The 27,688-nt window shown below is 36.0% G+C and overlaps 1 protein-coding gene across 2 annotated transcripts in view; it reads right to left on the bottom strand.

The window, feature by feature from the left end:
• Positions 1-9,151: 9,151 nt before the first annotated feature.
• CYLD (ubiquitin carboxyl-terminal hydrolase CYLD) overlaps positions 9,152-27,688 on the bottom strand; it is a 73,008-nt gene continuing 54,471 nt past the window's right edge. For both annotated transcript variants that reach the window (XM_069836254.1, XM_069836256.1), the window contains exons 8-14: positions 26,965-27,124; positions 23,439-23,635; positions 21,341-21,528; positions 17,852-17,960; positions 17,656-17,771; positions 13,340-13,556; positions 9,152-9,584 (exon numbers count right to left, since the gene is read on the bottom strand). In XM_069836254.1, the coding sequence (XP_069692355.1) occupies positions 9,394-9,584; positions 13,340-13,556; positions 17,656-17,771; positions 17,852-17,960; positions 21,341-21,528; positions 23,439-23,635; positions 26,965-27,124 (1,178 nt within the window). In that variant the 3' untranslated portion in view covers positions 9,152-9,393. The remainder of the gene's footprint in view (positions 9,585-13,339; positions 13,557-17,655; positions 17,772-17,851; positions 17,961-21,340; positions 21,529-23,438; positions 23,636-26,964; positions 27,125-27,688) is intronic.

Raw genomic sequence — 27,688 nt, forward strand, 5'->3', positions numbered from 1 at the left:
GAACATTCCAGAATATTTTGTCGGTATATTTCTGAGACATCTTGTGCAGACTATAGTTACTCTCTGAAGCACTGGAATCCCTCTTCATCTGATATCTGGAACTGGGAGAGACACCGGGTCCTTGAAAGCTATCACATTAAATTATTATCCTTTTTGGTAAATATATTATAATATTAATGGCAAAGATTATTTCTAACCATAAATAATTAAAGTGAAATTTATATTTTAAAGAAACAATTTACTGTTAATCTTTGGATTAAAACCAGCACAACTAAACTCTATTTCAGTGTATTTTGTACTCAGAAAAAAAAAGGGAATACAAATGGGTGTCTCATAAAGAACGCAAGACTTCATTTTGTAATAAAAATCATTACCGGTAATTATTGAAAAATTACAAATTTTTTATTTTAATACAAGGTGTATTTACTGCGGTTGTAGTGAAACATTTATCATCTGTTTTTGTTGTTATTAGTTGCCATGAAGTGTTGTTATTGTGAAAACATAACATGAAGCATAATGAAATTTCTTCGACAAATGTGGAGCAAAGCATTGTTATTGTGAAAACACATTATAGGTACGGAGAATGTTATGCAAAGACAGTTCCAAAACTTCTTGGAACTTTCAGTCAATGACAGTTCAGAGGCTGATTCAGAAATTCGAGGACAAAGGATCAATTGTGGATATTAAATCATTTGGGTGTCTTTGTGCTTGCCGGTCTCTTTAAAACATCGTCGTGAGACAAAATATTAATGTGTGCCCAAAGAAATCAATTTGTCGTCATTCACAACAATCAGCGGTGAATGTTACTTATCGACACCTAAGAATGAAAACCTCGTAAGTCGACTTTTTTTTTCGAAAATGCGATTTTCACTCAAATTTATAGGAAAGCCCGTGCTCTTATGATCTACAATTGCAAAATTTTCATTTTTAACTTTTTTTCATGAAAAAAGAGAAAAATTGAAAACCACGTATCTCTTTATGCTTTAATTTTAAAATGAAAAGCGCGTATCTCTAGTCATTATAGAAAATCCGACTTACGAGCCATCTATTTGAATGTGAAAACCTTGTATGTCGATTTTTTGCTCTCCTGTAAAATTTAGAAAATTAGACATATGAGGTTTTCATTCTTAGGTGTCGTTATGCCCCACCCACTATAGGAGACATAGGCCAGTTTTACACTAATCCTAAACATAGTATTTAGTATAACTTGTTGCTATTCCAAAAAGTACCATGCAGCAAATTCTCAAGAAAGATCTGCATGCATATAAGATTCAAATAACACAAGAAATAATATGAAGTACAGAGAATATGTCAAATTATTGGATGTTCAATAACCAAGAAGTGGGCAGCAATTTCTCAAAGAAAATCATCTTTAGTGCTGAGGCACACTTTCAACTTAATGGTCAAGTGAACAAACAAAATTGTCGAATTTGGGGTGCAGATAACCAATGAGTGACTCATATGACGCCATTGCATATGCAACGACCATTGTTTGGTGCGGATTCTGGGTTAGTGGTGTGATTGGACCTTACTTTTTCGAAAATGAGACCAGAAATGCAGTAACAGTGAATGGCAAACATTACCGAAACATGATAATGCAGTTCTTGTGGCCTGCAACCATAACTGGTCGAAGTTTCAACAATCCACGAACAATCCCTGAGCTCAAAAAGGAATTTCAACATGTCACTGGCTACTTGGGTCCGTGGACACAATGGTATAAGAGGAAATGAAAGAGCTGATGAGCTAGCGAAAGCAGCAGCCTCCAGCAGCGAAACTCCGACCTACAGTCTACAACCTATATCATACATCAAGAGACAAATACGACAACAGATTCATCAAAACTGGAATACTAGATGGACAAGCACAACCGGATCACTAACAAGAGACACTTACTTCCCAACAATCCACGGCCGACTCAAAAGCCATCACTTCAAACCTACTTTCGTGACAATGCAGTTTCTTTCTGGATATGGGAAATTTGGTACTTACTTCGACAGATTCAACATTCCAGCAGACATCGACTCTACAAGCTCCTGCCGCAAAGACCTTCACAGTGTGAAACACCTTCTATTTGACTGTCCTATTATTGAAGCAAAGAGATTTCAAATAAAGACACATCTTCTGGACTGCGACACCGAATACAGGACTCCACTATGTGAAGTGATCAAAAAACCCTGTTGCTACAGACAATTTATAGACTTGCAAAACTTCATCTTTAAAAGACTTTAGATACATATTTCACCATTATCTGTGTCAAAATAAATAGTATAGATAAGTAGTTTACCCATAACAAAAAACTAAGATCCTAGCATACCGCTTGGTGAATTAGGGTTGTTTCCGCGGATATTTAATAATAATAACATGTCACTGGCGAAACTGAGCCACAACTGTGTAGGAAGATCACTGAAGATTTTGTCGAAAGAGACTTATAATCCTGTAGACCAGGGTTCAACCCCTGGTGTACCCCCGATTTATAACTTGTGTTGGGCAAGCCCATGGTCCAGGTAACAAAGGGGTTTTCTCCAGGAAGTTGCGGTTCCCCTGTGATATCCCAACAAATCTCCATAATCATCTCATCGCAGGTGTAGTGTAGACCAGTCTCCTATGGCACACCCTGGGAATGACTGTTGGTAAACTGGTCTACATAACTGACTTTATATGGGTAAATGACATAAGTCAAGTAACCACATTAGTTTAAAAAAAAAGTGATAAAGAACATTTATCTGATATGTGTTTCCACTATTAATCATAATAAGTGCACTTTTGATAAATTAAAAATAGCTATCTATAATTTTTCAATAATTTATGATCTTTAATACAAAATTAAGTATTGTGCTTTTATGCAACACTCTATATAATATTGTCCTGTGTCTATTGCTTTGGAGTAGTGGTCAGCATGTCTGACTGTGAAATCAGCAGGTCTGGGATCGGATCCTGATTGGGACAAGTTGCCTGGTTGAGGTTTTTTCTGGAGTTTTCCCTCAACCCATCAAGAGCAAATGCTGGGTAACTTCGGCATCAGATCCTGGGTTCATTTAGTTGTTATCACCACCTTCATCTTGATCCATCCTGCCTATTTTCGTACTCATATGTCATCATATCATAACAGGCGAACAGAATCCAACCTAATGGGTGCTCTAACCTCAGCTGCTTCAATTCCCACCACAGTCCTAGCTTTACAGCTGATACAAAAGAATCCTGTGCTGTGTATTGTGTGAAACTGTGGTAATTTCAATATGGTTAGTGAAGCCAGAGACATGTACTACTATTTAATGTAAAAATAAGCAGATATCTTTGCTGAATTTGTTTTAATTATTACAGTGAAACTTCCCTTAGCGGACACCTCTCATTAACGGACATTTAAAAATTCCCCTGAAAAATAACATTGATTCTTATGGGGAAAACTCTTCCCAAAAGCAGGCATTCTCAATAACAGATGCGGGCACCACAAAATAAATATAACCGAACAATTTTTCTCCATATAACGGACACGGATTCAAATAATATGAGAAATTTACTTCAGATCGCGTTCTCTTTTGATGTCTCTGAAAGGTCGTTAAACTCTGTGGCAGGTTGGTAGTCTCCCTCGACCTTGGCAGAATGTTACAAGTCATAAAATGAAGGGAGGGGATTGTTTACTGGGGAATACACTCCAATATCTCCCGTGGAAAGTCTGGGTTGAAGCAGTACACTAGTACAGATTTTTTGTTACAAGTGAGCAGTTATTTTTGTCTTTGTGTGATCTTGAGTTTCAGTTCTTATGCAACTTGATTTCTTTTAAAATGTTTCAAATGTGTAAAGGATTGACATTAATTGACAAAATCGAGGTCATATTTAATTCACAATGAACATGCAGAAGGACTTACAATGAATTCAGAAGTAAAAATTCATCTAAAAACTAAGCTTCAAAGAGCCTCCAAAGTACCAACTTTAGTATCAGACTCTTTTAAAACATAGCGAGGCATGCTTTATTAATATCCTTTAACTTTTCATCTTTATTTTACTATGTATTGTCAATAGGGTTGCCAACCCTCCCGTATTTCCCGGGATCTCCCGTATTTGCCCCTAATTTTTAACAGTCTCCCAGCTCCTGTATTATTCTCATCTTTGAGCATTTTTCTCCCTTATTTTTGCTTAACGTAAAAATTTTTATTCTAAACATTTGATTTTGCCTTGTTTTATTATTGTTTATATGATGAGTTTTGTTGTTCAAGAGATGCATTGCAATAATGTGCAGTCTTTATAGAATATAATCCTTGCCAAGAATGGGTTTTAGGCTCACCGTTTAAAATCAAACTGTGTTAATGTTATACATTTGCAAAGCTGGCTAATTTTATTTTAAGCATACCAAGTAGTAATGCTCATACAAAGAGGGTGTTTCATCTCATGAACAGTAATTGCACAGATGTTCGAAACATGAGCATGACACATGTAATCAAATCAGAGCTGAAAACTGCAGTGGACTTCAACTATTACAAGAGAAAAAATCTGTCTCAAAACACTCTTAAATTAAGCATAGCTGCCGAAGTGTAGAATAAAGTCGGTTTTTAGTAACTGAACCGAATAATTTGTCTATTTTCTATGTGAAATTTTGTCGATTCCTTAGTCGACCATATTTTCTTCAAAAAAAGTTGGCAACCCTAATTGTCAATGTCAATTATAGCTTTGTATGTAGTGTAGTAACATTCATGTACTGTATTGAAATTAATTATTACATATTGATTAAATCTTATTTTTCTTGTACTGCATTCCTTTTTTCCAAACAACGGACATTTTCTTATAGCTGAGAGTTTGAAAATCCCCGAGGGTTTCCACTACTGAGAAGTTTCACTGTATAGCCTATATGATTTCACAGGATGTAGAAAGTGGAAAAAAATAAATAAATAAAATACAATACCGGTAAATAAAACAATATGTCATAGACCTACAAAAAGCATGGGATGGACAGGGATGATGAAACTTGAAGGAAAATGTTAAGAAACTAATTTAGTTTAAGGAAGACTAGAAACATTATGCACACAAGTCTTTTTTCATAGCTTGGTCAACTCACCATGGTCACCAACGTCTCTCTGAAGTGTCATCTGACAATACTGAGACTAAAGACATATTATTTAATTAAGTGCTAAAGGAAAGTCCTTGCAAGTGTGTGATGAAGTGTATTAAGAATGATAGTGCAAACATTTGTGTCTCATTCTACTAAACTGTGAAGAGAGTGTCACAGGAATAAGATGCATTTTACGTCAAAAACATTGTAAATGGCTAGATAAATGTTTAAATTTTCCTCAGGCAGTTTATGAATTTTTTTTGCAACTATATTACATCAATTTCTAAAGCAGGCAAACCTAAAATTTATTCGAGGAAAGTCCTGAACATACCAAATGCAAACTAGTTCAACCTCTTTTGGAATCCTACACAGGTGAGGACATAATTTCCGCAGCCAGTGTTTCTTTAGATCTTTTTCAGGAAAAAGTGATGCTGCAGCCAGGGTAAAGGAGTTTACTCTGACAAGTATGTTCCAAGGCAGCTCCTATTTCATAAAGTTTTTCTTCTGTAAGCACATGACGTCTTCGTTTTCTTTCCAGTCAGTTACAGAACCACATCCAATAACTTTAATACTGCTTTTTGTGTTGGAACTGGGCTGCCAGGGAATTTATATTTAAATGCTTGTCTTGTTCTGCCACACAACTTTCTGCACTTGATGTAACTCTTCAAGATGAATATACGATAATGCAGTGAATATCTCACCATTGCACAACACTACTGTATTTCGTAATGAATCTCACTCACGACTGCACAACAAAACTGTCCTACTCCAATGAAATCTCACTCACGAGTGACTGCAGGCTGGAAGAGCACAGCACTTTTATAGAGGAAAATGCCATTGACTACATTGGGCTCAGGTCTCCAACCAGCTGAGCAATGTTTCTGGACTTTCAAAATGTCTGCACTGTATAAAAATTAGATACTTACACTTACTGTAAGGATTAAAAACTTAAGAAGCAATGGTGCATACTTAGAGGAAGTAGTTTAGTTTCCACCTGACGTGAATCCTTCCCTTTCCACATGCAATGCAAGATGGCCATGTGCATTCAATGTACTCTGCTAGCTAAGCGAGATTATCTACTCACAGCTGGGAGCTACTGAATTTTTCGATAGTCTTTTATTTAAGCTTTAATTCTGCAACCTTACATCCAGTAAAGGACAGCTTATTGTTTCTATTCTTCTTCACTTTCAGGGAAGGTTTCTACATGACCTCCTAACAGTTCCCTTGTCAGTAGAGTTCTGTATTATGATTATAGAGTTTTTTTTTTTTTCAGGAATAATTTGTCAAATATTACTGTCATTATTTAATTATCAACAAAATTATATAACTACATAAAAGAACTAATGTGTCCACGTCCATACTGGCCAATAAACTAGAAATTCAGTGCTTTATTTCTTTGGCCAAGATTTTGCTCAAATTCAACCATAAGAATGTTCTTGCAATCTTAATTATGACTAAGTTTAGACACTGATTAAGTAGATGCTGCCTACAACTTAAAACACTCATCATTTTTATAGTCAGCCACTAAATTTGAAGCTTCATTGTTTTAAAGCTGATGTGTCGACATCTCACATTAGAAACTACAAATCTGAATTCAAATAAATCTTAATTGTAATGTATAGTGGACAAAGATTTGCTTTGGCAGATTCTCGCACTGTACTCCCACTTTGCTTTCATTATTTCACAAATATCCCTAATAACACTGGTATGCAACCATTTTGCTACAGAGAAACTGTGTTTATATTTTTCAGTTCCCCACTATGGATAGTTACAAAGGCCATATGTAACAGACAGCCGAAATAATTGATCCTACAATCTGATTTGAAATCTCAGCCACTCAACCATCTGAAGTGAACAAAGAGAAAAAGAAAATCTACGAGCCCACGATTCAGTACCTATCAGCGAAATACAACATAAAAAAAATCACAGTTACCGGTCTCTTCTTCGGAGCGAGAGGCACCATTCCGAAAGCCTTTGTAAAGTGGAGGGAAAAATACAAGCTGACGAGAGATCTTCAAGATGCCATCGTCACCACCATAATAAAATTTTCTGTAGCGATATTTTATCAGCATCTTTATGGTGTACATTCAATTTAAATTATATTTGGTTCTATTTTTTTTCTTATGTCTTAATCAATTTTGTCTGAAACCTGTTTATATAATTTTTCATTTTAAATTTTTTTGTGAGCCATTCTGTTCCGCAGGGCAAACCCAAAATATTGGGTCAGACGAATAAATTAAATAAATTTCTAAATATAAAGTTTTTTTTTCTTAATTCGTGAAAATGTCTAATACTGAAATTAGTATATATCCTTACATAAATTACATCATTATAATATCATAAATTATATCGTTATAAAGCTGGTAATTTAGACATAATGGAATCACTAAAATGTTATAAAATAACATAAATTAAAAATTATGAACAAAGTATCTCTAAAACTTAATTTCTCTTGCTTAATATTGCTAGGAAACTTGAAAAAAAAATTCCCACTTCATTTCTACATTTATTCGTATGTCATTCCTTGAAATTGGTAGGGATAAGCCTGAAAAGTGTGTTTATTTTGTGAAAAGAAAGTCTCTTAAGTGGTGCAATAAAATTACTTCCTGTTGAAGTACACCGCCAAAGAGCAAAAATCCAAAAGCAGGTAATGGAACCGGGAACAACTGCACAGATGTATTATTCTTATTAATAATATTTACGGTTTAATAATTAATTTTACACTCTCGAATGTTATATTACGGCGTTAAAATATGTTTTTAAAAATAATATACCTCATTTGACGTTTTTGAAATTTTTGTTTCAATTTTGAAGTTTTTCATTATTTCCAAAAATTACAGAAAAACCTGGTTGCGTAGAGAAAATCTGAATACAGGCTCAGATTCAACAACCTTCGATACCTAAAAGCACACATATAAATTAGATTATCGTATTAAATTTATTTTATGCGAGATCTTGCATATTTGCTTGGTTTCTGCACAAAACCAATCCGCGGAAAGTCTAAAATTCCACATTCAGTATTCCCAACCTAACACACATAACAATTTCCCTCTTCTTACCGCTTAAGTGACATATTGATTTTACTGCTTTAGGCTTTTAACATATTATTTTTAGAGACGTTCAATAAAGCAACGATTATAAATTGGAAACTTACCACTGCAATTTCACCTAAATTGCACTGTTAATTATTGTTTTTAAATATTTGCAAAAATTAAGTAAACTCTAAATCACTACATAACCTTACCGTTTGTTTTAAGTTCGCATTTATAGACTGGGGGGAAAAAAAAGACAGACGTATATCACGGCCTGCTCGAGTATAGTAAACACAGAAAACATTTTAAAGCAACAATGTTGAAGATAGATATTTTTGGTTTGCAAATTTGCAGTCATTAACAAGAAACCAAGATGGAGATTTCATTGCAACTAATTAGAAATTCCTCTTTCAGGTATGTAATAAACGATCTTCGCACAAAATAATGTACGAGCGGTATGTTTTCTTTCAATTCTCGGAAATTAAAAAAGCTCAACTACGTTTCACTTTTTCAAACTTTTCCTCGGACATGAAAACTTCAACATACCGCTCTTGTAACGCATATTACTATTTTTTTTTTAAATCATGAACTTTGCCAATTTTGACTTCTTTTTTATTTTTCTTTTCAAAATTACAGAAAAATCTGACGTGATGCAGAAAATATGAACACAGATTCGGATTAAGGGCACTTCAATTAACTAGAATCAGTAATTTTTTTCTCTTGTAGCAGAAAACATTTTTTGAAATGCATACCAGTGTAATCAACACCACCTCCATGGCTATGTCTGAGATGGAAAAGTAATCTAGAACTTCAACTTGTTACCTCCAGAGAAGATGCTGGGTCAATGATTATAATACTATCAAGTAGACTAACTACCAGTAAAAAGATGAAATGTCTGAGGTGAAGCTTCAATATGCTAAGTCAAACATTACAAATAAATTTCAAAATGTCAAAACCTTTCAATCTATAGGTACTTCCACTTACTTTGAGACATACAGACTTGCCATTTACACAACCATATACAAAAAAATCACTTGTGTTGCATGCTTAGGGAATACAGATAAAGGCACACATCTTTCTGTTGTTGATAACGTGTTTTATTTTCCACTTTACAAGTATTTAACTTAACTCGTAATAATTTCATACAATCTCTTTCTTGCTCCACAAATAACAGCTTTCAGCAACACACAACATTTCCCCAATACCAGTGGAAAGACCACTCACATTTTATACAAAATCAGGGTGAAACAAGTATAAATGCCACCAGATTTAGAGACATGAGATGCCTTGTTACCTGGTACCAGTGCAGCCAGCCTCCTATCTGTACATCATGACATCTGGACTCTGATACATGCACATGTAGGCATCGCACAACAAACGCTTGGCGTGTTCCGGCAGCTGGCGATCATCGCGCATCTCTTGTAGAGATCGGGCACCCTCGTCAGATAGCCAGTATGGAAGGTTTGGACAAGACACCATTTCAGGAATATTATAACCATTCTGCTCACCTGAAAACAGAAACACGAAATAATATAAATAGCCTATAGAAAACCATTTCGCATTAGAAACATTTAGAATTACGTATTTTCTGCAATGAAGAGACATTTTAATCAGACCATATACTTTTCCCTCTAATTACGCAACATACAATCTACACTGTATCCCAAAAGTCATGGTGAGGTTCCAGAGGATTATATTTTTTGAATGAATAGACGTAGAAATGTAATATTGGTGCCAGATGAAAATAAAGCTCTCAAAGGTTTTTCGTTTCTAAGTTTGAGGCACTGAAGGAAACAAAAGACGATAGAGAGAGAGAGAGAAATAACTCATCCAGCCTTAATTAAGGATGACCACGAGGTTCCGGAAATTAATAGCAAATAAATATAATTAATTAAATATGAATATTGTTATACAAATAAAATGTAATAATTAAGCACCACTGATTATTAATTATAAAATAAAATCTTAGGAGATGACTATAAAATTCTACTTATAAATAAAAGATTTTATTTAAAATTAGCATATCCTTAATTAAGGCCTTCTGAGTGGTATAAATGAAACTGTATAATCTGCAGGGAATTTTTAAAAATTTGCGAGGTGATTTTTTTAATTTCAAAAGATGATATTGATAATTGTTTTAAAAAATTATATGTAAATTTTGGTAAAGAACCCCGAGCACCAAAAAATAAACCTCTCACTGACCAATTGAAGAGAGGGATGTTATACTTGGCACTAAGGTAGGGAATACAAGGTTCATAAATGGCCCTCTTTTCCTGATCAACCTGATGAGCTTGGTTTAGATCTCTCTCCATGCGTATAGTTGGATCTATGATAATAGCCTTTTGTTGTTGCCTGTTTATTGCTATTACATCCGCTCTTCTGTGAGAGTCGTCTCCAGAAATGCAGTGGACCTCTTCATGAATTTCCCAACCCTTGTTCCGAAGAAGACAGGTGATAGCTCCACAGACTCTATGATGCCTGTTGTTACGCAATAACTCTCCTCTTCGACAAAAGCCCAACACGTGGCCAAGAGTTTCTGTCTCGTTGCAGCTAGGTTGACGGCAACGGGTCTTGCTGAAAGCTCTGCCAGGAACGGAGCGCACTGCAGTAAGGTTGCAGGACATCTTGATTGCATTAATATATTCTGAAGACGACAAATTCTTTTTGGTGCTGACCCATGAATTGGCTCTTGGCTCGAACAAATGCACTAAATTTCATTGTTACAACAAGATGGATGTCCAAAGAAAAGTGAAATGTGTTTTGTGACTAGCAAAATTTGAATCTGTGACTCATGTATGACGTGAATTTCGTCATGTATTTAGCGAAGAACCACCACATATTAACTTCAGGGCTATTAAGCTCATGCTCAACAAAGTCATGTGGCAGTTCATTTGCCCATATTCTTACATCGTGTCGGTGGACATGTCCAGAAACATGAAAAGTGGCCTCATCACTAAACAGCACATGACTTAAACACACAACACTCTACAAAAACATCTGAACACACAAACAACACAAACAAACAAATACAACCACACAGGCATATACAAACTTAAATGTAACACCTGCAACAACTTCTACATAGGACAGACAGGCAGATCGTTTCAAACACGTTACAAAGAACACATCACAGCCATAACAAAATTACAAAACACCTCCACATATGCAGAACACATCACAAATGCTAACCACACCCACAGAGACATCAACAGACACGGAAATACTACACATCCAACCAAAAAGCCAGAAACTAAACACACTAGAACAATATGAAATATACAGACACACAAAAACACACCCCAACGAAATTCTCAACACACAACTTCAAAACATACACACCCTTTGACTCTACACTATACCACAGGAACACACCCTCACAGGAAACAGAACAAGTGGCGCCAAGATCAGCAACGACCAGTTCTGAAGATGACCCATAAATAGGTCGAAACATGTAAACGAGGTACGTTGAAATTTAACACAGGAAAGTCTTACCATACATATTCCGAAGTGATACAGTGTTAAAAGTTGTGTAATCAAGATGTATAAGACCTAAAAGTTGTTCATCATGTCAATTTCATTAAGCATATTCACAGCAAACTCAAAACTTTTGTGACAATCATCTGGATGAAGTGCATGTAACAATTGAAGTTTATAAGAAGTCAGATGAAGACGTTTCTTTAAAGCTATGAAGTCCTAATTGTTGGGCACATTAACGAATTGATTTCTTTGGAATCTGAACAAATGCTCTTCGGATGGCTTCTACCGTTTCATCATCTGTTGATGGTCTTCCAGAATGCTTTTTCTCCAATATGCTTCCAGTCTCTCTTAACTGTCTATCCCAATGACAAATGTTATTCTCATGTGGTGGTTCCTTGTTAAATACGCGACGAAATTCAAGTTGTACACGAGTCACAGATTCAAATTTGCCATCCACAAAACACATTGCACTTTTCTTTGGACACCCATCTTGTATAATTAATTCTAACAATGAAAATTATTGCATTTGTTCGACTGTTATAGTCTTTTGTTTCCTTCAGTGCCTCAAACTTACAGACAACAATATTACACTCCTACCTCTATTCATTCAAAAAATTTACTGAAACCCCACCATGGCTTTTTGAGAATCAGTGCATTTTAGGAATAGAAAAATATATTTCATGTTTTCCCCATCAATACTTAATTTTGGAAAATTTGACTTCCAATGTCATACAGCATTTTCAATGCAGAAATTAAAAATAGCTCTAGAGAAGGTACCTTTGTCTTGATGTCATATTCATCTACATAGGTTGGATAAAAAGTAATGGCAACAGTTCGATATTTCTGACATGGCTTTATTCACAGGGGTACAACATTTACATACCTTCTATATAGTAGCCTCCCTTATTTATTACCTTTTGCCAAATGTTTGGAAGGCGTCGTACACCATCAGCACGTCCATCTTTGTTGATGTTCCGTATTGACCGCCCTAAAGCACAGATTAAGTTCATTTCTGGTATTGTGACGGGTCCCTCGCAGTGGTTCTTTCACTTTGGTGAAAAGATCGTAATCGCATGGACTCATATCGGGTGAGTACGGTGGATGTTCCAGAATCTTCCATTGCCAATGGTGCAAGAGGTCCTTGACAGCTGCAGCTGTGACTCCTTGCATTATCATGAAGAATAATGGGATTCTGTACCACCAATGTCTTGCAGAATGTGGAGCACAGTTTTGTGACATACTCAGACTTCTGCTGCGCAGTCCATTGGCGATCAGCATCCAACAAGGAAGCAAGGAGTTGAACTGTGTTGTCCTCCATGCGGGGTCGTCCTGTACGGAGGTTGTCCTGAACGGCATCCCTGCCTTCCCGGAACGCTATAACCCATCGTGCCACTGTGCGATATGGCAACGCTGCATTGGCATATGCTTCATGCAGTCCCTGAAAACATTCTTGTGCACTATGACCCCGTGTCACTTCAATTTTGATCCAGGAACACTGCTCTAGTTTTGTAAACGTGGTCTTAGGGCGCTCGCACTACCCCTAAGAAAATCAACGTTCTACACACTGCAGTAGATTGACAGAGTACTGTCGCCGCTGGCTGCACTAACTCATCTAACAGTCCTTGTTCATGTCCACACAGCTGGCAGCTCTCGAACGCACCATCGTCACGTGACAGCAGTGTTGCCATTAATTTTTATCCAACCTATGTAATATTTATTGACTACCTACGCCGAAATACAAATGAAGATCTTTTCTATTCAAATGTACACATTTGTATCTAAATACCTTTCCTATCTGCCATAGAATCGAAGAAGCACCAAGGTGCATCAGAGCCACTGCCACATTTGACAAAGGCCACATAATGTGAGGTTTCAATGCACACCACAGCAAATAACTCCATGTACAACCGAGGAACTGGACAATGATCCTGCAGAATGGAGAATTCAATGGGCACTGGAAGACGACGACAGGCATGGCTACTTCGTCGCTGATGGCAATGAGCCTGCAATATAAAAGATCAACTCTGAAGTACAATTTAAGTCTTCGTTGTTCCGTTAAGTTACACTATTTTATTATCTCACAGCCTCTTTAATATAAATCGCCGTAACACTTCAAAAACAACATCTCAGGGCACTAAATTGGTTGACTGGTTTCAGTGGTATCAGATGAAATGAATCCTAAATGTTTAGGGATACGAGATGGGCATTTTGAACGACATTTGCGACAGTAATGTCAATGCAATGGTGCGAGAAGTAATACAAAATTAATAAGACGAACTTCAATAAATACAGTAGCGTGCAAATTAATCCGAACACGACATATTTTTACATTTTCTGTCATTGTTGGCCTCACAGCTGCTCATACCACTTTAATTGACATCTGTAGTACGTGTAATTCCATTGTTGAAGGTCTGTCGTAATAATTTTTTTTATAATATGTGACATTTTGCCTGTCGTTTTGTACTTATAAGCATTTCAGTTGTGTTGAAGACTTAATACTGCAATCCTGTGTACATTCTGTCGTCTTCACAAATGGATACAACTCCACGAAAACGGACTAAAATTATAACATTAGCAGAGCATTCTTCTATGACACAGAGGCAAATTGCTGCAGAATGTCACATTGGTTTGGCTACTGTTAATTCGATCATAAAACGATACAGGGAGACTGGATCCATCACACCCCAGAAAAAAGGAAACTGTGGCCGGAAAAGGAAGACTTCACCTGCAGATGATCGTTTAATTGTCAGGAAAAGTAAATTAAATCCTAGACTAACTGCTGTCGACTTAACCACCGAGTTAATGGCTACCACTGGGGCGAATATGCACGTCACAACAGTGCGGCATAGGCTTTTGGAAGCTGGACGAAGGGCTCGTAAGCCTCTTAAGAAGCAACTACTAACCCCTGTTATGTGCAAAAAACGCTTCATGTGGGCAAAATTACATCAACACTGGACAGTGAATGACTGGAAGAATGTACTTTTTTCCGATGAGTTTCATTTCGAGGTCCACGGCCACCGTGTTTCTTACGTACGGAAAGGATCCGAAAAAGTAACAGTAGCTCATCTCCAACAAGCACCCAAATACCCCCCTAAAGTAATGTTTTGGGGTTGTTTTACACATGAAGGGCCTGGAGCATTAATACCTATCAAAGGAATGATGAATTCTGACTAATATATTCACTTATTGGAAACCAGAATCGTACCCCAGCTGCAAAAATAATTTCCGGATGGCAGAGGTGTGTTCCAACAAGACCTGGCACCATGCCATACGAAAAACTACAGAATTCTTCAACAAGAAGAATATTCAGGTACTCCCCTGGCCAGGCAACTCACCCGACATCAACCCCATTGAAAACTTGTGGTCAATTTGCAAAAGAAGAATGCAAAAAATGGATTGTTCTACAAAGGAGAAGATGATTTCTGCCCTCATTGGTGTTTGGTTTCGCGATGAAGAAATGAAGAATATTTGTGGGAAATTAGTGGAATCCATGCCAAATTGTCTCAGAGCTGTTATTAGGAACAAGGGAGGCCACATAGATTACTGAGGTATGTCTTAGATCCTTTTTTTATCCCGTTTGAGTGTTTTTGCATAAGTAATTACGTTGTTCGGATTAATTTGCACGCTACTGTAAAGGCATGGTCACACGTCGCTACTTTTGCTGCACAACGTTTGTACTGCAGCTGCAAAAGTTGCGTGTTGTGTTCACACGTAAGCCAAAAGTAGCGTGCTGCATGCTACTTTTCGTGCTGCACAACCCAAGTGCAGCAAAAGTTGCAATTGGAGGTTGTGAGTCTGTTCACACACAAGGCGCTACTTTTGCAGCCGCAGTCATGCTGCAGGTTTCCATCTCCGTGTTGACATTTTGTGGTTATGTTCGCATTATTAATAAACTCATGCGAAAGCTTACTTATATATTATTTGCTTTTCTGTCCTAACTAATATTCAGAAATTGACATTATTTTTACTATAAAGCTTTTAAAGACGCCTATATACTTAAATGATAACCAACAGCATATTCACGTAATCAATGTTGGCAACCCTCCTGTTTGAAACTATGCTACAAAAAATTAAAAAAGTGAATTATATCGTCAGCAAATATGCTCAGACTGTGTTGTGCATTTAGTAACTGTTACAAATAATTTATTTTCACCACATCTAATATTAAAATACATCCAAACAATAAAAGTATCATTGGCACATATGGGTGGCAACACTGGTCGCAACCGCAGCAAAAATTTCAACAAAACAGATATCAAAAATGCTGCGGCTGCAACCCTGAGAACCCTGTTCACTCGTCGCTACTTTTAAGCTGTGCGCAGCATGGAAAAGTAGCGAGCAGCAGGTTCGGCAGCCCCTACTTTTCGGGTTGCACCGTTGTTCACACGTCGCAGTACGAGAGTTGCGCAGTTTTTTATAATGCAGTGCTGCAAAAGTAGCGATGTGTGACCGTACCTTAATTATGATTTAATGAAACTGAATTCCACCATATTATCTCATTAAAAAATATCAATTGGCCTTCCAAATACTCCGATAAAGTTTGTCAGTTTGCAACTACAACACACTGTATATATTTCATGCTGAAACATTTCATCACAGCCTGTGTCTGTGTTAAAAATTTTATAGGTATTTTCAAAAATAACCTAACATTTGAATCTAATTTATACAATAAATAAATAGAGTTCGATTGAGCTGCGACAACAATGTTTCACTGCTTTTACTGAACACTCCTGAAGTCAGCTTTTTCACAGAACATGATATGTTATGCCCTATGCAGGGTTCGGAGAGTAAATTACCTGTACGTATTTTCCATATAGTTTACACGTAAAATACGTAATGTAGAAAACTTTTATACATGGAGTAATAAACTAACATTTATTGATTTTGACAATCTAAACATCAATTACTTCATTCCTTTTAAATCCTGATAAAAAAAATGTCTGTTGCAGCAGTTTAATTTAATACAAGTAGGCCTACTAACTACAGTATGCCATTAGGAAAGTCCAGGATAACAGAGAGGGTTTGGAATTGAACGGGTTACATCAGCTGCTTGTCTATGCGGATGACGTGAATATGTTAGGAGAAAATCCACAAACTATTAGGGAAAACACGGGAATTTTACTGGAAGCAAGTAAAGAGATAGGTTTGGAAGTAAATCCCGAAAAGACAAAGTATATGATTATGTCCCGTGACAAGAATATTGTACGAAATGGAAATATAAAAATTGGAAATTTATCTTTTGAAGAGGTGGAGAAGTTCAAATATCTGGGAGCAACAGTAACAAATATAAATGACACTCGGGAGGAAATTAAACACAGAATAAATATGGGAAATGCCTGTTATTATTCGGTTGAGAAACTTTTATCTTCCAGTCTGCTGTCCAAAAATCTGAAAGTTAGAATTTATAAAACAGTTACATTACCAGTTGTTCTGTATGGCTGTGAAACTTGGACTCTCACTTTGAGAGAGGAACACAGGTTAAGGGTGTTTGAGAATAAGGTGCTTAGGAAAATATTTGGGGCTAAAAGGGATGAAGTTACAGGAGAATGAAGAAAGTTACACAACACAGAACTGCATGCATTGTATTCTTTACCTGACATAATTAGGAACATTAAATCCAGACGTTTGAGATGGACAGGGCATGTAGCACGTATGGGCGAATCCAGAAATGCATATAGAGTGTTAGTTGGGAGGCCGAAGGGAAAAAGACCTTTAGGGAGGCCGAGACGTAGATGGGAAGATAATATTAAAATGGATTTGAGGGAGGTGGGATATGATGATAGAGACTGGATTAATCTTGCTCAGGATAGGGACCAATGGTGGGCTTATGTGAGGGCGGCAATGAACCTCCAGGTTCCTTAAAAGCCAGTAAGTAAGGCCTACTAACGACTTTATTTACTTTTCAAAAGAAGTCTTGCTAAGAATTGTTATCATTCTTAAAAATCCACTCCTTATAAATAGATTTCAACTATCTAACCTTAAAACTAGCAAGAAGCATGCTTATGCTGTCAGTCACCCAGAATGACTAATAATGGTTTGCATTTTATGCTTTTACATTATACTACAAGGAATAATATCTCACACAATAGAAATGAAACTTACTGTTTCTAGGCACTTGGCACAGAAAGCAATGCTTTCCAAACCGATTCCACATTCACCAAAACATTCCTTGCATTCATATTCAGCCAATTTTCCACAAACTGTGCATTGTCGTGGAGCTGAAAAGATATTTAGAAAGTCTTGTACATTTTATTTCACAATTTTAATACGTCACATTTAATTTACATTATATACTTACAGTCTTCAATAATGTCTGTGACATCAAGTAGCTGCGATGGTAAGATGCGAGGATACATCTTAAAAGATTTTCCAAACCTTGGCATTTGTATAATTAGACACGAAGGCACCTACAAAAAAATGAAATAAAAATGTCAAAATTTAGGGCTGTAATTTATGGCAGTTGGAGAAAAAATGAAGACAGCAGCAGGATATTATGTTCGTCTACAATCTCCTTCAACTAAGTCTGTATTATAAATTTTGTAAACTAAATATATTACAAATGGCTGGTTGGTATTTATGTTACAACAGTGGATGATATTACAATTCACTTTCTTGCACATCATATTTAGCAAAGAGACTGGAAAACTGAATGCTTTGAAAAACAACAAAATAACTATTAATCAATGACCAGGGCTAGGATTCTTAGGTAAATAAATAGGTATTTTATTTGCATTGTAATAGAAACTCGTAATTGTGTTTTAAATTTCGAACAAGGTCACCTGAGCATATATTTTAAATTTTATTTCACATAAAAACATATTTTGAATTTTTTAATATAAATACTTATTTTCAAATATTCTCATAAAAACACACAAAAATTACATTTTCATCAAATAATTTTCGACAAAAGCCCCATTTCAGATTAATCACCACCCGAATGTTCATTGCATTGCTTAGACGTGACAGTTGGCAACTGTTTCTTGGAATTGCCTATCTGTGGATCTGCAGTATGCTCTCTCATCACAAGCGATAAGAGCTGTCACCACTAAAAAATTGTATTGTAACTAACACACATAAACATTGATGTGTCATTTAGGAGTGCCTTGTAATTTATCAAAATGCTGATTCGGGAAGCCATTATAATTTCATACACATCAGCTGCCTCTGTTTTCGTTTCCAATCATAAACATGTCTCTAGGGAGTGCATGTTGTTTCTCAATGGGCAGGGCATTCATTTTCCCAGTACAAGGCAGTGTTCCGCGATAATCGTCAGTCATTTGTGATGGACAACTTGAGGAAGAATCTCGTTGTGTACTGTAATTCTTCAGCAGTTGGCGAGACTGCATAATTTATACTGGTGAGTACTGCATATTGTTTATATTCACATAAAATAATTGAAACATAATTAAATATTTTTCCTTTTTTGTTACATATTTTCCCGATTTTTAGCACATAAAAAATAATTATTTTCTCGACTTTTAGCACTTAAAAATCCGAACCCTATTGATGACACCATATACTTGGTGGTTACAGCACCCTAATTCAATGTAGCATTTCCTCTACACAGCATGGAACAGGTGTACCACTATGGCAAGGTCCTCTAAGTCTTGATTGTACATAACAGGTTGCATCATGTGGAAATTACAAAAAATATTAACAAAATCGGATAGAATATTGATTGCTCATGTTTTTACAGTTCTTCAGCTCTTGCTCGTGTCAAAATGTGACAGTTTTGTCATATTTATATTGAAATGTATTTGTTATAAATATCTTGAAGTAACAGCTGTGAAACACACGAGAACCCACACACATTAAAAATGTTAAAATGTTTCTGAGTAGCAGCCTGAAATGACTCTGTGCTTCAGTGGCTGGTCATGATAATATCTTTGCAAAATATTGGAGTGCAAGAGGTCAAATGACTTTATTGTCAAACGCCTGGCATTAGAAAACAACAACAACAACATATTTATATTTTACATATGAATACTCGTAAGCTCCTGAAAATCTCGAATTGTCCAAGACTCTCAACAGCACAATAATAACAAAAGACAATCACAAGGACTGTTGTAACAGTACTGCCAATATAAATGCACACAATGCTAAACTGCGTAGTTTTCCCTATTTTCTCTTTCCCCCTGTACATAAATAAACTTAACATAATTACATCTTATCCCATTTCTTATCCGACTTGTTTTCAGTAATGAATGATAGCATGAAGTATATTTCAAAATGTATTGAAACTAAGTATAATATAATATTACAACGCAATAATTATATTAATTTTATCTGGGTATTGTTTCTAAAGCTTTTTCTTCAATATCTGAAGGCAAACTTTCAGAATCACTCTTCTTAAAACTTACAAATTACAAATTTACAGTAAAAACAAACTTTTGTTTATAGTAACACTGTGGTTGTTATGAATTTACGTTATTTTTATTTTATTTTATTGAGCTTCCTCAAATTAGAGGCTCCCATTAGACAAAGCATACGAAACAATACAAGAACAAATAGATGATGAAAGATAACAGAGTAAGAAAAAAAGTAAACAAGTACACAAACAAATAAACAAACAAACAATGGCAGTTTACCAGAATAAAATAAAGTTAACAAGTAAAGAAGCAATGAAAGCTAATAAGAGAAAGAAAAAATGATAATGGTGCGTCAGTTTTTTCAGTACACTGCTATCTAGATAGTTAACTTCAATTTTCTGCTTCTCACAAAAAAAAAAAAAAAAAAAAAATTGAAATTATTTTCACTTCATTTTATTTTTTTATTTTTGAATGAGTGTAGATAAAATATTGTACAATACATGTCGAGGGCTTAATGTGAAACTAACATAACTACAATCGATGTTTTATTCACAACAAAATTCTTAACAAGCAATACACTTATTGCACAAGAACTATACCATCATGTTTAGTAGTTACGAATTATATTATATACAAGACTCTATAGACCATGTATTGTGGGTCCCTATCACCATAGCATGGCGCGTCCTCAGGTTGCGGATCGAGGAGACGGCCTCCAGATATGGAGGGTAGCTGTGAATATATTGAATAAGCAGTCGCGGACAGCCGATGAGGGGTGGTCCTCCAGCTTGGGGGTTGGGCGAAGGGCTAACAACCCATCACCGTAAAAAACAGCTTGTTACGAATCCTTCAAATTAGCCTCGGAATGGATGGCGGGCTTATGTGAGGGCGGCAATGAACCTCCGGGTTCCTTAAAAGCCAGTAAGTAAGTAAATAAGTACAAGACTCTATAGAACTGAGTTACGATTTTTTGTGACCAAGTAGAAGAACGAATTTGTTATCAATTGGTGTAAAAACCTAAAAATGTCCATTTTTGTAGTTATGTTAGTTTCACATTAAGCCCTTGATGTGTGATAACACCCTATTAATATACTTCACAAGCACATATTTTTTATTTTATTGGGTTATTTTACGACGCTGTATCAACATAAAGGTTATTTAGCGTCTGAATGAAATGAAGGTGATAATGCTGGTGAAATGAGTCCGGGGTCCAGCACCGAAAGTTACCCAGCATTTGCTCGTATTTGGTTGAGGGAAAATCCCAGAAAAAACCTCAACCAGGTAACTTGACCTGACCGGGATTCGAACCCGGGCCACCTGGTTTCGCAGCCAGATGCGCTGACCGTTACTCCACAGGTGTGGACACAAGCATATAATAATAATGCTCTTATCCCACTTATATCGTAAATATCTAGTAAAACATTCTCATTAAAACTTGGAGTGAGATATGGTATTGTAATTTATACACAACATCTTACCTCCTTCAATTTAATATCACTAGCTAGAAAACTCTGTTCAAACAACTGCTGGACTGAGGGAAAAACAAGGTGCTCATCTTTTTCCACGAACAACTGATAGTGATAAGCTTCTTGACCTGAGCTCAACTTCAGAAAAGGCTCAGCTCTAAGTATTTGAGCTACTAAAGACGTAAGAAATTCTTCTGGATCTGTAACATTAACAAAATGGTTGTCACGACAATGACAATACTTCACCGTTATTATACAATACATATTGTGAATTCCAAAAGAATTATCGGTACGTTTCTCATGGCATCAGTTACATAACCACATTCTTACATTATACTTTACATTCAATCTCCGTTAGCTTGCTTGATCAAGCATACACACATTGATACACATTCCAATGTTCGCATAGACTCGCAAATTCACATGAATGAAATATCTATTCATATGACAAAAGAAATGGAGCAATGAGAGAGAAAGAGGAAGGACAGCTCTTATATTTTGAATGGAATGATGGACATTTTTCGGATATTCTGATTATCAACAAATTAGGCAACTTTTGTTTAATGTTTGAAACATTTTTTTTTCTGAAGTGATATTTTAAGAAGTTACAGCACGTTTCAAATGAGGTACAGCAGGTAAAGATACAACAATTAACTAAACTACTACTTAGTGTCAATTTATTAAGTGGTCAAAGTAACCTCCATTAACATTTAAGCACTTATTAATTCTTTTGTGAAGGCACTTTCTAACATTTACGAGTACAGTGAATAATAGTGCTATACACTTCATGTATTTGTTCCTTCATATAATAATAATAATAATAATAATAATAATAATAATAATAATAATAATAATAATAATAATCCATGGCGCTACAGCCGGCTGCTGGCCTCATGCCCACATGTCGAAGCAGAGGTGGACGATCATCCAACCAGAATGGAGGTAACGTGTGGTTAGCACGATGATCCCCCCCAGCCGTTATAGCTGGTATTCGCAACCGGATTTCGCTACCTATCGTAGCTCCCCAAGTGCATCACGATGGTGGGTGGGCACCAGTCCCATACACTGACCGAAATTTCATGAGAAAATTTCTTCCCCCATGAGGACTCAAACCAGCGCGCATTCCGTAATGCAAGTCCTAGGCAGGATGCCTTAGACCATGACGCCACGGCACGGGACCGTTCCTTCATATTCCCTTTGAATTTTCATTTATGTATCAGCATAAAAGTACAGTAAAATGCCAGTATATTACAAGCAAGTAAGGATATTACAAGCAATGATTTACGGTTACACGTATGTAACTTGTAACCGTAAATCATTGCTTGTAATATCCTTTTATTACTCTTAACTGTTCCATTGTTCATGAATTAAGAATTAATTTGAAAGTTAAAGTCAAACTTTGTTATATTAATGTACTATTGTTTATCTTTTTAAGGTCGTGTATTTACTCTGAAACGGTTACACATTCTTGTATATCTTTTGCATTGATTATTCCTCAAACATCTCATTAACCTTTAACAGGATCCATTCTTTCATTAAGGTGCATTCTTCTACATAATTCATGTGAATTGTAACTGTGACCACAATTTTATATTATAATTTTACTATTGTTTATTGGTTAGAAAATATGTATTTTGATGCCAACTGGATAACATAAAAAAAAAAATGCCAGTATAACGAAATCTAGGAACCTCTGAAATTATTTCGTTGTAGTGAAATTTCGTTATATCGAAGTACGTTATGTTTCTAAAGAAAAGAGCATGCTTGTTCATTTACCTCTACTTATACTGTAAATTCTGTATGTCTTGCATGTCGGCCTGGAAAATATCCTTAAATAAAATGAAAAGCTGAACTTGCATTGGATTTGAAAAGAAGATGTTTAAAAAAAGGCATAGGAAAAGTACAAAATCCAAATATTATGAAGCACTTTGTTGGACAAGAAGTGCCATGTTGTCTGGGAAGCCATAGGACATATTGATTGCTCGTGTTTTTGAAGTTCTTCAACTCCTTCTTTTGTCTTGTCTATCATTTTGCGATCTCTGATAACAGAAATTTAGTTGCAAGAACAGATAAACTCACAGACAAATAAATGTGTACACATGTAAATTACCTTTCTCTTCACTCGTGAGTCCAGTAACAGAACTCAGGTTCTCAAGAAGTGTTCGCAGCTTCATAACTCTGTCTGCTCTAACATACAAATTTTGACGCAGGGGATTCACTATTTCTTCCCGTAAAACCCTCTGCACTTCTTGATACTGGGATACATCTTTATCATTTTGTGGCCGGAACAGCAAACTGTCAAACACGCTGAAATCACACAAAAAATATAAAACCATTATAATGTGAAAAACTTCAATTTGTTTTGTATTTTTATTGTTTGATTGGTAACTTGTTTTTCGATATCAATACTGTCGGTATTACATTTTTATGGGAATAACTTTTTTTCCAATATCCAATATGATTTTTGCACCAGTGATGAAATTTTGGTGGGATGGGGGTAGGAGAAAGACATTTTGAAGACTGGATCGTCTTCAGGTAAAAATGGTATTGAAGGAAAAATGAAACCTACTCAATAAGCCTCAAAATTGTAAGAAAGAAAAGAAATCTAACTTGTTGAAGTTACTACAACTCACTAAACCCACTTGGCTGGTCCTAAAATCAGAGAGGAGGAAAAGAAATTACACTCTTACCATGAGGCAAAAACTCCAATGAATAGGATTTATTTTTCTACCACTTTTTCAACTTATGAAAACTTAAGTCAATCTTCGAAACACTGTATTTTCTAAATTTACATCAGCAATGAAAGAAGTATTGTAGGCACAAATCTCTTCTCCTTAGGAATTTCTTTTCCTACTACCTCTTCTCCCCATGCTTTCTGTGACCTCGGCACTAAAATGAGGTGGTGTTGTCGGCACCAGACTATGACCACCTTTTTATCCTGGGAAAGACCTCGTACTCAATTTGATAGGAGACTGAGCAAACCTTGAGGCTCTATCTCCAAGCCCCCCCCCCAAATAACTTCATGGCATGTGACTGGGCTACCTTACCTTATTACCTCTTCTCACATGAAAATGAAGGCGGATCCAACCTTTCAAAATGCATGTTTTCTAATATTCTATCAGAAATGACGGGAAAAAATACAATATGATCCCCTTTCCTCAAGAAGAGCACCACTGCTTTTCCCTTGGAATTGATATTATTTTAAACAAGATTTCTCGAACTATAATAAATAATGACATTCATGTAAAATGAAAAAAAAAGGGCTGCAAAAGGGTATCTGTCAGATACAGGGGGGAGAGCCATTAATCCTTCCCACTGAAGGCTTTAAGGAACCAACCTGGACAAATACCCAATGTCCCATCCCTACCTTCCCATGATGCAGCTGTTAGTAAGCATAATTTTACGAGCTGAACTAAAGGGAGGGGCTACTCATCCATTAGCACTGGTCAGCTTGATGAGTTAATGACTGAATTTGGTATAATTTTCCTTATCCAATACTTAATTCCCTCTTTACCCTTTCCTATCCAGTCCTCTGACTGAACTCTTACTTTCTTCGATCCCAACGGCATTAGGCCTAGGGGTTCATTTCCCTTTCCTTCCTCCTCTTTCTACTTTTCTGTTCCTAGTGCTGACCTGCTATGGCACTAAAATCGTCCTCCAGTGGCTTAAGGAGGGAAAGTTGGTGATCAACAAGATCTCCCAGCTAGGTCCAATGGACCCGTCGACCAACAGCAGGTGTGGTCCTCCAGACATTCTGGGGGTTGTGTGTGAATGAAGTAGCCACCAAAACGTTAAAATATGGTGTTCACTTAAATCGGCTACAACTTGCCATTTAACTGCTTAACGCCTGGCATTAGAAAACAACAACAACAACATGTAAAATGAAACGAAGTATACTAATACATATGGGTGTGATTTTTTTATATTAACAATATACGCAAAATGTGATAAAAACTTAATTTTATGCGTGGAAAATGCAAATCCCTTCATGAAAATCCAACTTTAGTGAAATATATCATTGAATTTCCGCGAAATTGATATAAATTCACACAATTACTTCATAAACACTTTATCTTCAACAAAAACAGGTTTTATGGAAAATCCACACGAAAAATGACTCTTTCTTCCAAATAAAACCTGAAATTTTTTTTTATATTTTTTTATTTATTTGACAATTTTTGTACATTAGTATTATCAATTGTGCTTAAATAATTAACGTTACAATAATATGAGACTTGTGGAGAGGGTGACGTCCATTAACGCTCCTCAAAGCATCAACAAATCAGTGTGTCTTTTCCTCTTGAGGCGACGATCAGGCCGTGCAGGGGGTAGGTTCCGAGGAATCTGGTTGATTAAGTTGTTAGAATGTGTTGACAATGTTGCAAATAACCGTGTGTAGGAAGAATGAATTACAGTCTCTATTTTGGCTAGATCTAGATCTGAATGAAGTGTTTCATTTCTTATGTACCGTGGTGCTCCAGTGATTATCCTTAGTGCACGATTTTGGAATGTTTCAATACGCTTGATTTGACTTATAGAAGCAGATCCCCATAACGAACATCCGTAGAGCCAAATAGGTTTAAGAAGCATTACATATATTAACCTTTTGTTGGAAAGGGAAAGACAAGAGCTGGAAAGTATTGCTTTCAATCGATGAAGTCTGTATCTTAATCTCTGGAGGGTGTAAGTGAGATGTTTATTCCAGGTCAAGGGACTGTCTAGGATGAGTCCAAGATATCGTACTTCTTCATGCTGTGGTACTGGTGAACAGTTGAGGTATAATGGAAGTGCTTTTTCTTTTTTGAGGTATGTGAATGTTACTGTTGATGACTTATTTGTGTTCATCACTGTTCTCCACTTTTTGTTCCATATTTAAATTTCTTGAAGAAAGTTTTGTAGAATGGTTGTCACTTGTTCATCAGTATCTCCTTTGCTGAGGACAGCAATGTCATCAGCAAACTGAGCTACAGTTGTTATAAAATATACATGAATATTTCTACATATTTGATCGTTCATCATTACATGCAATGCAGTACACACAGTTTCAAGAACTACTTCCAGGGAGCAGCATAAGAAGACAATGGTCATTTCTCTTTCCCGCAACAACTGCCTTCGTGAGATCAAGAAGGCAGTGCTGTCGCCCCCTCACAGTCGAATGTAAGTGAATTATGAAATTAATGATGCAAACATTTTCTGTTAGTTTCGAAGGAATTGTTTGAATAATAATTTTAAAAAATGTTATTTTATTATATTTCAAGTTTATTTAGGGCTCGAAATATGCGCAAAATTACTTGGTTTTTTTTTTTTTACGAAATATTCACCGAAATTAAACCATTTTAATCATAGAAATCAGGGTAAAATAATCACCATAAAATCACACCCCTACTAAACCATCTTATACCATTCAGTGTCTTTCATGAAACCTTCCTGCACGTCAGGGGAAGAAGAAAGTGGACTGACAAGCTTCGCTCCTTCGTTACGCTTCCACTCATAGCAAGCGAGCTCACTTACCCCCACCATAATGTTTTTACTACATGCTATGGCACATACAAGCATTTGGTTTCACAAGGTAACGAATGACCTACACAAAATTAAATATTTTTGTTGTCATACTCATACTGTATGCATAAACTCACCTCGTGAATGTAAACATACTGAACAGTGTGGCATCCAGGTAACAAGAATTGTGGTGACCTTGAATTCCCCGGTACTTGCCACATATAGCTTCAAGATCTCCTTTCCTGCTGATAGGTTGAACTGCACCGGGTATTACAGGACATTGTATTTGCCCAAATTCTACAAAAATTAGAAATGTGAAATCACACTGCTGAAGTCGTGAAATGTAAAACTCGTTAAATTTTCTAAAACACGTATGGCAGTTTTTCCAAGTATTGTTAGAAAATTTAATGACTGTTAAACTCTAAACAGTTTGTTAATTTATAAAATTGTATGTTTTCAACACCAGTTTGGTTTAACAGATTGTTAACAGTTTGTTAATTTTAAATGTAGGATTTCGGGCAGTTAACTCATATAACAGTTAGTTAAATATGGCCGATGTCTCCACAGCTGTTTGAACAGAAGTTGCGAAATTAATATTTTGTGTCTCTCTGTAGGGAATGTTTAGCATATGACTGGTACTATAACATTTAAAAAATACTTTGGACTGTTTAAATACATCAGTGTTATTTTATTTCTTTCGTATTTCGTATCCATAATAGCAATGAGGAAATATAACCTTACTTTGTAATTATTATTCAGCACATCACCTACAACTTTCATTTGTCAACTGTTTGTTTATGGAGCGTAGCCTACTATAACAGGTTGTAATTTTATGCAAGTTTCATGACTCACTCTATAATA

This window comes from Periplaneta americana, chromosome 9, assembly GCF_040183065.1.
Source record: "Periplaneta americana isolate PAMFEO1 chromosome 9, P.americana_PAMFEO1_priV1, whole genome shotgun sequence".
NCBI classification, from domain to species: domain Eukaryota; kingdom Metazoa; phylum Arthropoda; class Insecta; order Blattodea; family Blattidae; genus Periplaneta; species Periplaneta americana.